This window comes from Cygnus olor, chromosome 14 (genome assembly GCF_009769625.2).
Source record: "Cygnus olor isolate bCygOlo1 chromosome 14, bCygOlo1.pri.v2, whole genome shotgun sequence".
Taxonomy (NCBI): Eukaryota; Metazoa; Chordata; class Aves; order Anseriformes; family Anatidae; genus Cygnus; species Cygnus olor.
In genome coordinates this window covers 11,640,020-11,654,065 of record NC_049182.1, presented here as the reverse complement: position 1 = coordinate 11,654,065, position 14,046 = coordinate 11,640,020, and the positions used below count along the sequence as shown (strand labels likewise).

Below are 14,046 nucleotides of genomic sequence, written 5' to 3'. Positions count from 1 at the left end.
CCACTGTCCCTTGTTCTGTCTCTGCAGGACAGGTCTTTGATCCATGCACAGCTAGGACCTGCCTCTGGCATGGCACCTCACGGTGTAAAGTGTGGATTCCAGAATGCACGTAACTCCTCACTCCCAAATCATAAGATTGTCTTAAAAGCCGAAAGACTTTTAGCTCAAACTTTTGGGGCTGTACCCTGTTGTGGCTTTGAGCTCTAGTAGTTTTCAGGCTTCCTCTGCAGTCTTTTCATTTTTCTGTGCAAGGAGGCAGAGAGCTGGGTTTTCAGGTGTGACTTCAGGAAGCTTGGCTTTCCGTTGTGCACCTGATGTGAGAGTTGTGATAACATCAAGACATGGCAGCTCTGGTGGGGGTGTTGGACCAGAGCTGCCTCAGGACGAGGTACAGAGTAACAGCCCTAGGTGAGACACAGGAGACTTGGATGTGCAATATCACAGCAAAGTCACAGCATGATAGCAACACCTAAAATGTAAATGTGTTACTATGACTGCCATCAGACCAACAGAGAAGGGAAGTGGCCAGAAAATTATAGCAGCTACTGGCAGATGTAGGGAATGATCCTGTAGCAGAAACCTGTGCTTTATCACCGAGATGTTTTTGTAAGCAGAAGCAGAAATGCAGGGAATCCACTGCTTTCCAGGTAACAGCAAACTGTAAGGAGTGCACCTTGATGACAGTTTCCCTTTAATTTTGCACGCTATAAGAAACAGCTTCCCAGGCTCATATACACAATGTGTAGCTTACACCATTGTCTTGGGCTGCATGCTCCCACAGCAAGTCTAACTGCCACTTCTCTCATGCCACTATGTCACTGGATCATCTGATGAACCAGGCCAAATGGTATTAATCTCCTGAACCTTTATTTCATCTTTACAATGTACTTACTTCTGACAGGCCCCTCTGGCCTCCCTGTGCACCAGTGAAGACTCAGTCCAGGGTGTAATTCATCAGTTCCCTGATGATGTCTAAACACAATGATATCTAAGGAGCAGGAGAAAAGTTCTGAGAACTCCATACTTTAAAAAAGCCCTCCAAGAGGCAAAATCACCTACTGCAGCCTGGTATAGCAACTCTGCTGCAGCCTTGTCACGCGATCTAGTGCAGGACATCTTGCACACTGCGAGACTGGAAGAGTCCCTGAATCCAAGAGCAGGTACAGCTTAAACAGCGCACCATACTTATGCAATTAGATCAGCCTGATGGTGCTTTTTGCTCTTATAATTCCCTTGTGGAGAAGAAATGGCCCTGTCTATATAAAGCTGCTTTACGACAGTGTAGGAGCATGCCTGTTGGAGCTATAATCCTTCAGCACAAAAATTACATTCATATTGACATGGTTATCCTACATGTCCACTAAAGGCAGGTCAAATCTTTGCACAGGAGCTACAAAATGTCTCCACCAGGTTTTCAGTGTTATTTTCTGGGCAACAGCTCATTTGTTCAAAGCAAGTCAGCTTTTTTTTTTTCTTTTTTTTTTTCCGTTCAGTTCAAGGCATCCATGTGTTGGCAAAGCCAGCAATGCAAACTGGTTCTGCTTTGAACTGGCTGTAGGAAATAAAAAGAAGACTTGCAGGTTTCCAGGAAGTGGATTTCTTACTCATTGTCTGTTCTGAAAAACCAGAAGCCTGTCTGAGGAAAGCTGTGAACAGAGGAAGTGTTTGCAGGCTAAATGTGGTAAGCAGTGCTGTGCAGGAGACTTGTTTTCTGAAAGTAGGTGTCTGCAACATAAACATCAGCAGCTGGGATTGTTGTCCCAGGCTGTGGAGATCTAGCCAGAGAACACCAGAGTGTGATTTTCTCATTGTAACACAAACATCTAATATAGATCAGATGCAGTCTTCTAACTCTGAAGAGGGTCTGGGGGCTGAGCTCATCTGGAAATGTCTACATTTGGGTGAGATGAATCCTCTCAAAGTGCATTCCCATGTGTTCAAGCAAGTTCTGGGATAGTCAAGTTCTGACTAGCATCTCCTGTTGCCATGTTAAAGATAATAATAACTTACCACATCCTAATGGAGCAATGAAATTGTGCTTTGCTTTTACTGGCTCCATCCCAGTCTGTAAGTGCTAGAAACACATATGTTATTATCTTTTCAATCATTTCATTGACTTCGTGCAACCTGAAGACTGCAGCCTGGAAGACTGAGCTAGAGAGGCAGCACGTTACTATACAGGTGTGATGGAGCAACCAAAATGTAGGTAGGTCACCAGATCTCCAAGTATTTCTTTCTGAGTGAAGGACCCTGGGAGAAATGAGGGAGGAAGGTCATGCTACCTGCAGAACCTTTGCCAGCTAACAGTACTTAATAGCCAGTAGAAATTTTTCAAAAATTTAGTGATCATCTTTTTTTTGTTTGTTTGTTTTTTTGGAGGGGGGGAGGGGAAAGAGGATTTACCTAACCTACACTTCCTTTGTATAAATGTTTCCTGCAGTTTTGAAAGGGAAGGTGAAATTTTTGGTCTAAATGAAAGAAAAAAATGGCCTGCTGTAGAAGAACAAGTGAGCTTATGGGTGGAGTACTCACTAGGTAGAGGGCTGAAGTTCATGTCCTAGTCTCAGAGGAGGTGTTTTTTCTAGAACACTATCCTGTCTGTTCCCTTGTAGTGGCATACTCTCTCTAGTTTGCCTCTCAAATGTCCTGGTTTGGCCCTGATGATGTATGAACGTCCCTTCACATCAGATCTTTATTCTTTTTTTTTTCAGGCTGCTCTTTGCAAATCCTTTGGGTTAACAGCTTTGTGCCCAAGCTGATTTCAGTGGAAATGCCACATTTCATGCCCTGACTCCCTGTAATGGTAGGTAGTGAAGTTCCAGCTCTGTTGGCTGTCAAGAAATCTTGGCTGAGTCTGTGTGCTCCAGCCAAATAAGTGCATCTCAGCCTGACTGGGGCAGGAAAAGTGAGTGAAGTTGGTCTTCCTTTCCTTCACAGGGGTGAAAGTAAAAAATTCCCACTGGTGTGAGAGTTACCCAACAGTTTCCCTCACTGACGGGCTTGGTTTTCTCATCTTAGGTCCAAAGTGGAGTCTAGGGGATCCTGTTTTAGGTTTTGCTGGATGAAGTCCGTTGGAAGGCTTAGTCCTATCTGGACAGTCTCCTGGCATCCTCTAGCAATCTCTTATAGACTCTTGTAGTATTCTGAGCCTAAACATCTTCAGCAGTCAAGTTACATGGTACTTTGTCATGGATACCTTGGTACCAACGCTCTTGGTTTAGAGGCCGTCTGGAAATGCAAGTCAGCAAGGTTGACATGGCAACTCAGTAGCATCCAAGAGTCTTGGACCGGTTGTCCACATGGGAGTTTCAAGGACATGGGGACCAAAGTTGAGTTCTGTTATGGCCTGAAGAGTGTTGAGCAGCGTTAGTATGAGAATGCTTTTGACAGAGCACAGACGGTCCTTCAGAAGCCAGGGCTCTCTCTTCTAGACTAAACAAGTATACTTCTCTGCCGAAAGAACCTATTTACCCTCCTCATTAATGGACATGTTAGGTGCATGTGTTGATCTGCTCAAGGGTAGGAAGGCTCTGCAAGAGGATCTGGATAGGCTGGACCAATGGGCTGAGGCCAGCTGTATGAAGTTCAACAAGGCCAAGTGCTGGGTCCTGCACCTGGGGCACAACAACCCCAAGCAGAGCTACAGGCTGGGAGAGGAGTGGTTGGAAAGCTGCCTGGCAGAGAAGGACCTGGGGGTATTGGTTGATAGTCGGCTGAATATGAGCCAGCAGTGTGCTCAGGTGGCCAAGAAGGCCAACAGCATCCTGGCTTGTATAAGAAACAGCGTGGCCAGCAGGGCTAGGGAAGTGATTGTCCCCCTGTACTCGGCTCTGGTGAGGCCGCACCTCGAGTACTGTGTTCAGTTTTGGGCCCCTCACTACAAGAAGGACATGGAGGTGCTCGAGCGAGTCCAGAGAAGGGCAACGAAGCTGGTGAGGGGTCTGGAGAACAAGTCTTACGAGGAGCGGCTGAGGGAGCTGGGGTTGTTCAGCCTGGAGAAGAGGAGGTTCAGGGGCAACCTCATTGCTCTCTATAGGTACCTTAAAGGAGGCTGTAGAGAGGTGGGGGTTGGTCTATTCTCCCACGTGCCTGGTGACAGGACAAGGGGGAATGGACTAAAGTTATGCCAGGGGAGGTTTAGGTTGGATATTAGGAAGAACTTCTTTACCGAAAGGGTTGTTAGGCATTGGAATGGGCTGTCCAGGGAAGTGGTTGAGTCACCATCCCTGGAGGTCTTTAAAAGACGTTTAGATGTAGAGCTTGGTGATATGGTTTAGTGGAGGACTTGTTAGTGTTAGTGGAGGACCTTGTTAGGTCAGAGGTTGGACTAGGTGATCTTGGAGGTTTCTTCCAACCTACATGATTCTGTGATGTTGGAGGATCCCTTCCAGTGAGCCCTGCAGGTGCTGGGGCCACAAGGAAGGTCTTTATAGAGCATTGTCAAGGGTAGAGTGGCCAGAGGAACAGTAAGACTAGAATAGAGAATGGGAAGTACTGTGACCGTCAAGTTCTGCCCACTTTCCCCTTCATCCTGCCTTGGAGTAGCACCTTTGAAATAATCAGTGCTTGTCTGAGATGCCAGCCCAGCTCTACTCCTGAGTTCATAATCTTCAGCAGAGCTGTTGCAGGTGAGCGAGAGCTCAGTGTCATCAGGTAGGAAGTCATGTAAAGAACAGGGGACATCAGTTTGCTGCTGTACAAATCTTTGGTATGTCCACATCTTCAGTTCGCTACGCAGTGCTGTTTCCCCCATCTCCAGACTATAAAATACAGAGAAAAATAATCAAAATGCTCAAGGGGGTGGGGAAGCTGTTTTATGAGAATAGACTAGGAAGGCTGGGATGGCAATCTGGAGATGAAGGGCTGAGAGGTGACATGATTGAGGTCTTCAAAATCACATAAAAACAAACTGTCAGCCCATGGGAGAAAGAAATGAGGATTTTCACAATGATAGTTGTAAAAGTTTTTTATTGTCAATAGTGTTAAAAGGGCAGAGGTCAAAGTAGAGGCATAACAGAGGGGAGATGTATTTCAAAAAGAAAACAGAGGCAGAACCATGGCTGTAATCTCTCCATCTCTCTATGCGTTTGCCTCTTCAAAGAAACCTTGGTGTATCCCTGCACATACCCTCCATCCAGGGTAATGTGTTGCACCTGCATTTTGTAAAACTGAGTGATGGGTTGGGTCACAAAAGCACCAAAGGAGTGACCAATGGAATTTTTAAGCTCTTATAAAACCCAAGCCAGATGCAAGGAAAACAAATGACCATTGGTATTTCCCTCTAAGAAAAGCAGAAGGGAATTGCAAGAGGCTGTCTATAAGGGAGAAAGGGACAAGGCCCAGCTGTAGCTATGTATATAGATGGTATCTGTGCATCTGCATGGCATGGTTTGCATCAAGGAAAAGGGCCAAGCAGGTAACATCTGCTGTTGCATCTTGCTGAATTCTGCTGAAGAGCTCTTCCCACCATGAAAGCTGCTGCCTAAAACTGGTTTTCACTCACAGAAAGAGGATAGAAGGTGTCTTTCTGAAACCAACGTGTTGAGAAATCTGCAGCCGCTTTGCAATGGTGTGGGATGGGGTGCCAGTGCACAAAGTGTGCCACAGAGATCCGCATTTCATGGTCGTCAGCAAACAAGGCATGAGGAGGGTGCCTCCTGCCTTGAGGCTGAAAATAATTTGGAAAGAGCTCGAAGAGCAAGTCTAAGGGTTCCTCACCTGGCAGTCTGAGCATGTGGCACTGGGGAAGTTCCAAGGACAGAGCTCCTGAGATGCTCCTTGTTGGTGTGTCTATGCTGTATTCACATTGCACTGAGTGAATCCCATCCTGTGGGGTTTATCACAGGTTGAAGGAGCTGTTCCCCAGCCTCTGTCTGCAGTACCATGAAGCAGAAATTGGTTTCAGGTGATGACTGGCCTGAGTCTGTTCAGGTCCAGGGACTTTTTTGCCTAGAGATGAGGAGGCTCATGGGGGATTTTATCAATGTGTATAAATACCTGAAGGGAGGGTGCACAGAGGATAGAGTCAGACTCTTTTCAGTGGTGCCCAGTGCCAGGACAAGAGTCAATGGGCAACAGACTGAAACACAGGAGGTTCCATCTAAACACTGGGAAGCTCTGGCACAGGTTGCCCAGAGAGGTTGTGGAGTATCTCTCCTTGGGAGGTAGCCAGCTGGACATGGTCTTGGGCACTCTACTCTGTGTGTCCCTGCTTGAGCAGGGGTTGGACCAGATGACCTCCAGAGGTCCCTTCCGACCCTAACCATTCTGTGATTCTGTGATTCTGAATTGAAAATGGGAGACTGGCAAGGACATGCTGGGTCTTTCCAGGCTGTCAGGAAGCTCTCTGAGCCTTGCTCAGTTAGTTTTGTTCAAAGGCAGAAAGTTAAACCACCCAGGCTTCAGTGTAGCCTCTGAGACTGTGGTCAGGAAGAAACTTCTCCCCCTGGTCTGAGTGACAAAGATCCTGGAGACTCTTTGCCACCTACAAGTAAGAAAATTACATGAGGTGTCAACCGTTTCATGAGACCACATAGACATTTTCTCCTCACGTCTTTTTCTGTGTCAGTGGCCCCAGCCATGTCCCAGGTCCCTCCTGCTCCACACCACATGGCACAGCAAAACTTAGAGCCAACCCACGATCAGCCCAGCTCAGCATCCTGCCTCTGGGTGGCCAGCAGCAAAACCTTGGGAGGATTAAAAAGGACTGCATGTAGAGAGCCTCATGAAATTTAGCAAAGAAATTTAGCAAAGAGATTACTGGATTAACCCCAGGCATTGTTATGGACTGGGGGCTGACTGCTTTGGTAGCTGCTCTGCTGAAGATCACCATGAAGATCACCATGTCAGCTGTGTACCTTTGTGGCACTGAAGGCCAAGTACACATGGGGTTGTGTTAGCAATGCAGCTGGTGGGTTGAGGTAAGAGAGTCTTCCCCTCTGCTCAGGGCTTATGAGACCAAACCTGGACACCGTGTCAGGTTTTGGACCTCCAAGTGCAAAAAAGACATTTACAAACTGAAGCTGCTCTTGGGGATTACATGTGCCTCCAGATGTCAGCTTGGGTGGCACCTGACTGGCAGCACAGACATCTGTCTTTCCCTTCATGGCAGCTCTCACCACAATGCACCAGGAGAAAATGTGGGCCAGGCCCCAGCCTGCGCAGTGTGCTCACAAAACTGACTCATCTCTATCAGTACTAGGACCTTGGCAAAGGCTCCCATCACCCCTTCCTGCTACTGTCACCTCCTTAGGTCTGGCAGAGCAAGGGGATGATCTGGGTGAGGCTTTCTCCTACAGTTTTGATGTGCCTTCTGCTCTCTCCCTAGACGTCCTTGTGATTGCCAGGGTGAGGACAAAGCCCTCGTGATGGACCTGCTGCCCCATTTCTGCAAAGCCCAAGGAAGCAGAATCCTGAGTACTGAAGCAAACCAAGGGTGTAGCAGGGAGCAACCCAGCTCAGTGTGAGGGGAAGCTCGTGCTTGAACAAGCAACAGGATTCTTCTCCAAGCCCTCCGTGTCACAGCAGCCAAGCAGTTACACAAACTGAAGTGGGAGCCTTTCCAGTTCCTAAAGCAGGGAGGAAAATTTAAAATAATCATTTCCCACCAGCCATTCAGCTTCAACAAAAGCTGGGAGACTTCCAGAGCCAGTCCCTGAAAGAGCCACTGTGTGGTTTCCAACCCCTTACAGAATCAGGGCAAGCTTTGCTTCATCACTGCCCAGCCTCTTTGGGACTGGCACTTTCCTACAGTGGGTGCCAGCCTGGCTTTGCTGGTCCCATCTCCCCAAAGTAGGCTGAGTGCAGATGTCCATGAGTGAGTGAATGTTTCAAGACCAGCAGTGGGCAATTTCTTCCTGGGAGCCCCATCACACTCCCCACCCATGCAGTCGGGCAAACCTTGAAGTAGCGCTGATGGGGTATTTCTGCTGTCCTTTGCCCCACGCCAGCCCTGCCCTGGTCTCCTTGTGGTCCAGGGGCCATGCAGGACCCTGAGGCAGAGTGGGCAAGTCGGTGGCTGTGCTGCAGAGCTGTTCTGTGGCACTGGGCACATTACACACACAGGCTGGTGTGGCCAGGAGTCTGATGAATGAAACTAATAGCTCTCATAACTGCAGTTGTCTTGCTTGGAAATGGCCTACAAGAAAGGGCAGAGAGGCTCTCGCCTCTCTCCCATCTTATGGTAGAAGCACTGAGCCCCAGCTCTGGGAAGGAGACAGGGAAGGGCTATGTTTAGCACTAGATCATGGATCTCTTGGCTTCTCCTTGCCTTCCCCACAGCAATAATAGCCTCTTCCAGCGTGAATCCATGCCCTTCTGCTTATGTGGGCCTTACAGAGCTAATCTGGTCCAAATCATGGAATTGCATCTTAACAGCTGTTAAAATGCATGCTCTCAGCAGAGCCACCTTAGCCATTGGTGTGAGCAGTCCCATCCAGGGCATATGCTAGTTCATTCTCTTTTCTTGCCAGCCCCCTTTCTTTATGTGCTAACCTGTGTTTTTTTTGCTGGAGGCTGGGAGCAGTGGACACACATGGGATTCCTGCTCTACCCATGGGACCTAGGAAAGCAGCAGTTACTTGAGGGAATGCCTGAGGCTGCAGAAAGGGGAAGGCTCAGTCATGTGAAAATCCACCAGTGCAAACTCAGATATTACCTTCTAGCCCTTACCTGTACAGCTCTTGACCAGAGCACTTTGCAATGCAAAAACATGAAGAAACAAGCAGGGACAAGGGGAACATGCAATAGAAACCATAGTCCAATTCAGTCTCCTGTCTGTCAGGCCTGTCCCCATCTGCTTTGGGGAAATGGAAGGGAGCCCCAGGGCAGCCCTCTGAATCCCAGCCCGTGCAAGGTGCTGCAGTGTGTCCTCTCCCAGTGGCCTGGCTGAAGCTGTGGCTGCTTTTAGCCAGAGGCTGAGCCGCACATTGGTGCTTTCTCAGAGCTAACAGAAAGGCCACCTTTGGTCTCTGTCCAGCACTGAGGGGCAGCTATTTGTTGGGGGCAGGTGTGGGCAGTTCTAACCAGCTCCTCCACTCTTGGTGGTCTTCTGAGTCCAACTGGTGGCATCACAGCACGTCTCCCCTTCCCTTTGCCCATGCACATACCTGACACAAGCAGGAAGGTAGTGGTTCACAGATGAGCCCTACCACATGTGGCTGGCTGATGGGTTTGCAGAGCAGGAGAGACATTCTACAGCTCATGTGGGACACACTGGCCTGGCTGCGTGGGCAAGGGTGGAAGGAGTCAGGTAATTTCAGTACAAGGCATCTTGTGAGCTGGGTGAGTCACCGGCTCACATCCCAACCATTCCTCTGGAGCTTCTGGGAAGCCTCAGCTACCCATAACCTGGGTGTGCTTCAAGTGATTGTCACCACATGCATTAGTCTAGTAGCTAGTGAGTTGCTGAGTAATACACAGCTCAGCTTGCCTGCAGACTACAGCTGCACATGACAGCCTCCCTTCATGTGTGTGCAATGGAGTATGAATCCACACAAGACGTACACATCTTGGAGGGGTCAGGAGGCTGTGAGAGACACTGCTGGCTTTACTCAGACCAGTGTGATGGAAGCTGCTGGTATTCCTGTCTGAGCAGCAGTCTCTGCATGCATCCTCCCGTGGCTTCCTTGGTGCTTCTTCTCCATCAGGAACTCAGGCCAAGGAAGAGCATGCCTCAGTGTTTAGCTACTGACTCTTTAGCCCTTCTTCCAGACCATAAATATCCCACTTAGACTTCACAGAGGGTAAAACAGAGTAAGCATAATGCAGCAGCTTATGTATAATAACATAAATGTTGATTTACTGATATTAAAAATTGGATTAAAGTTAGGAGGGTAGAATGGACCTCACACTTATGAAGGTTTGCCAACATTTCTTCTTAGCCCTGTCTCCTAATCACATTTAGGTTGCTGTTTTCTAATTGCTTATAGCTGTGACAAGCTTTAGTTACTAGACTGGAATTTAGCTTGGGTGGTATCTAGTTCCTACTGAAGTTATTGGAGCAGTAGCAGGGAGGTGGGGAATTTCAGCCCAAACTCCGTGGTTAGTTTTAAAAATTAGAACTGAAAAAAGCTATTCTTTCCATTCGGCTAAGCTGAAAAAAAGAATCTTCAGCACACATCAAGAAAAAGACCAGCAGAGCTTTTCTGGAAAGGTTTCCCCAAAGATTTGAATATTGGTTCTGTGTTGCATGTCTGTATTATACCTTCATTATGCGAAAGTGTTGAAATTTGGATCATGTTAGGTTTCCAGCATTACTCAAGGTTGCAGTGTGGTCATGCTCTGGAGGGTCTTGATAGTTTTGTAAGTAAATTCCTTGAAGATACTGCAATGGCTTGGCTCCACTGCCAGTGCATGTGAAGGAAGTCTGTAGGAAGAAAGAAGTCAGAAGCCCTTTCTAAGGATTACAACTGCACTCAGCTGTTGCACTGCCATGGCTGAAAACCAGGGAATACCGGTGTATGCAGAGGGAAGATCATTAGAAGTATTTTGCAAAGAATGAGTCATTCAGCCATTGTATGGGTCTGGGAAACAGCCCGATATGGAGCAGCAGCAGGGTGGCAGGAGATCAGTGGGGTTCTCTCTGGCCTGTGCTTCACTTTCTCTGGTCTGTTGGTACAGGCAGGGGTCATGCATCTGTTGGAAGAGCCTGGCTGCACCTAGTGTGATAGGTGGGGATGCTGTGCTCTCTCTGACAGCTGGTGATGCACATGGATGCACGTGGAGAAGAGGTAAACCTTCCTACATTGCCTCAAAGAGGCACCTGCTCCATGTCACATCTGTGGCATGGGCAACTCGAGGAGTGTTTTTCTACAAACCCGTCTGACATGGAGCTCTGAACTCCCCAGCTCACCCCATCTCCTAGCAGCAGGGAACAGGACACAGGGAGGGGCCAGATCCTGAGTCCTGCCTGGGCTTTGCTCCAGGCAAAGTCACCAGGGATTGGGGTTCCCCTTGGGATCTGTCCCACTCAGCCAGCAGCTCAGCACATACCTGCGCAGCTCAGTCCACGTCCAGGGCACAGAGAGGTGTTTTGGTCCAACCCCACCACTCCTTTGCTCCTTGCCCAGGTGCAGAGGAACCAGCAGGAGGGGACAGGCTGCTGACACTGCCACAGCCTCCACAGGCTGAGGAGTAGTAAGGGCAGAGGCACCTCTTGTTACCAAGAACTAGTAGTGCCCTGTACTTGCAAAGCAGTTACTGCTAATGAGATCTGCAGGTCAACAAGTCAGAGCACTTAGAGCCCATTTTCAATGTCTGAGCATCCTGACACAGGTGATGTGTTATCCCTGGTGTGCAGAGAGGGAAGCTGAGGCAGGGAGTTAAGAAGATCTGCTTGAGACATGAGGTAGGACCAGAACTAGGAGGAGAAGCCAGGATTCCCATCTGCTTGCTGTAACCAGTTAGGTATGCTTCCTGATGAGGTGAAGACAGACATTGTTTTAAAATTGGCTGTTATCACTCCTCAGCCTGAACACCACACAGAAACACCTGCTTCTGGAAGAGGTCATTTCTCCTGGCACTACGGTCACTGGATTTCAGGTGCAGGGCTTACAATACTTGCACAGCACTGTGGGGCTGTAGCCCATGACTAAGGGCTTATCGAAAAAGCCATTTGTGTCACTTGGTGCAATGTAGTGCCCTTCTCTTGCCCTACAGAGAGAGCATCTCATGGGATATTCAGTAAGGATGCTTTTGCTGGAGTTTTAACAGGCAACTACTTCAGCAGTACTTGTGTGTCTGGAAAAGTGTTACTCTGCCAAGGAAGAAGACACTTAGAAATGAGAAGTCAGCAGGGAGAATCACACAGGTTGGCACATGATGGCTGCTTAAATGTGTTTAAAAAAAAAATCACACCTTTCTCCTATTTCTGCCAGGCCAAGAAACAGGCCCCAGCATTTGGTGGGCAGAGAGTGCCGGGGAATAGGACCCCAGTCACCAGCCTGGGAAGAGTGGGGCCACATTCCTGTCGCCAGCCCCTGTTTGGGCTGGGCTCTCTAGGGGCTACTGGGGTCTCTGCTTTCTGGAAGGTGGGATGCCTGGCCCCGATGGCTCAGGATCTCAAGGGCAGATTTTCTTCTCCAATCTCACTGTGCTGGGTAACAAGCATTTGTCCTTGCAAGCAACATACCCTTCCCTGCATGACTCCTCCCTGCTTTTACACTGAGGGGTCAAAGCAGGGTGAGGGATACATTTTCCTCTCCACTCCTGTCACTGCAGATGTGGCACTGGCTGTCACCCTTCTGAGCTGCTGTGGACAAGTCAGCATCGTTCAGACATCCCTTCGGGCATTTGTGACGTAGTGTCTTTTCTGTTGTAGGTAGTGCCACGCCTGAGCTGACCGCGGGGAGAGAGCCTGCAAGCGCTGGGAGAACAAGCGGAATATGAGTGAGAGCAGGCACTTCCCATTGTCTGTGGCATCCTCCAGCGAGCTGCATTCCTCGGGCTCACAGCCTGCTGTGCAAGCCTGCAGCGATGGGGACGAACAGCTTGGCCAGCCCTTGGAGCCTGCCAGCAGGAAGGCCAGCCCCCCGGATGATGCCGAGCCCGGCCAAGGAGCAGATGGGGTGCGCCGGGGCTGTGGGGACAAACATCTGGCAGCCTCTGTGGGCGCCAAGAAGGGATCAGAGGCATACACCCCGAGTGATAGCGAAGGTTGTGTGGGGCCAGCGCTGGACAACGGCGTGGATGCGGAGCTCAGTGCGGGTGGGGAGGCGGTGAGGCTGCAGCAGCAGGACAGCAGCGTGCCCAGCCCCAGCAGCGTGGATTCCAGGGAGAGAGGATCCCTGGCTCCAGAGGCACGGATCCAGGCCCTTGGCAAGTTGCACTTGCATGGCTTCCTGGGCTCCTCAGAAATGCTGAGCAGCAATGAGACGGAGGATCAGCTTGGGTGAGTGTGAAGCCATCGTAACACTAGCTTGGCATTGGTTCACGTGTGCCGTTTCCCAGATTTCGTTGGTTTGAGTTCCATTCCTCCCTGTGTAACTCACCAGTTAAAAAAGCTGCAGCTGCTCTCATAGCTAACTGTGTTTTCACTTTTTCTCTCTGGGCTCCTTTCCCTATTACAAATGCAGAAAAAATGTGGTTAGAGACAATGTCTGCCCCGATGCACTAAGGTGAAGGAAAAGGCTTAGAGATCTCAAGTGTGCTGAGGGTGATGACTTTTGGGAGCATCCCACTTACAAGTTACAGATTTAGCTGCAGCAGTTCAGGCAGAGTTTGCTGAGATAGTTTAGGTATCAAAGCAGGGCAAGCACAATAGCCTGGAGCTGATGGGGAGCCTGGTATGCCCTGAAAGTCCCTGTCAGAATGGCTTGCTCTGGCAGTCCATGGACTAGCAGATCAAAACTTTGCATCCAAGGACCATGTTGTTAGTAAGAGAGGGCAAGGCACTGAGCTTTGATCCCCACTGCACTTGTGGCTGGTGCTACCAGCGCCTGGGTGACACAAGGGTAGCTTGATTTCTGCTTTGGCTTGAGTGTGCAGCAAGGGGATGGATTGTGCTGCTCCATCTGGGATGTGTGTGATTTAGGATGCTGGGAGGTGAGCAGGGCGGTTGGGAAGTGCTGTGTATTGCTGTGACACAATGAAAGTGGCCACGTGCGCTCATTGTGCCTCAGCCCAGGTGGCCCCACTAATGACCCAGAAGCTGTGTGTATGCTTGGAGCCACTGCACCAGGTCTGAATGTCCTGCTGGCTTAGGGTATGTAGCCACCAGCATACACCATGTTCTCAGCTGCTGAAATGACCAGGCAGAGCAGTGAGGCCTGCTGAAGAGTCCCCTTAGTGTCTGCCTGGAGCAGCATCACTGCATCAGCCCTGCAGGATCTACTCCTCTCACCAAGGACCAGGCACTGACTGCTGGGGCTCAGCAATCCTCACGAGGTTTAGATACTTCTGGTCAAGGCAGTCTTCACCCATGCATCAGGCAAGGTGTAGAAGAGTTTACGCTGACCTTTGTTCAGATACACCCTAGATTTGCAGAATTGGCCATCTTCATGTCTGAAGCTCCATGGCAGGTAGTCCTCTGCCAGACGCCGTAGTCTG

General features: G+C 49.3%; 1 protein-coding gene across 8 annotated transcripts in view; it reads left to right on the top strand.

Annotated features, from left to right (window-relative positions):
* Positions 1 to 14,046, top strand: part of PSD2 (pleckstrin and Sec7 domain containing 2) — an 88,900-nt gene that overhangs the window by 29,043 nt on the left and 45,811 nt on the right. For all 8 annotated transcript variants that reach the window (XM_040573213.1, XM_040573210.1, XM_040573207.1 and 5 more), the window contains one exon: positions 12,320 to 12,889. In XM_040573213.1, coding sequence (XP_040429147.1) covers positions 12,384 to 12,889 — 506 coding nt within the window. In that variant the 5' untranslated portion in view covers positions 12,320 to 12,383. The remainder of the gene's footprint in view (positions 1 to 12,319; positions 12,890 to 14,046) is intronic.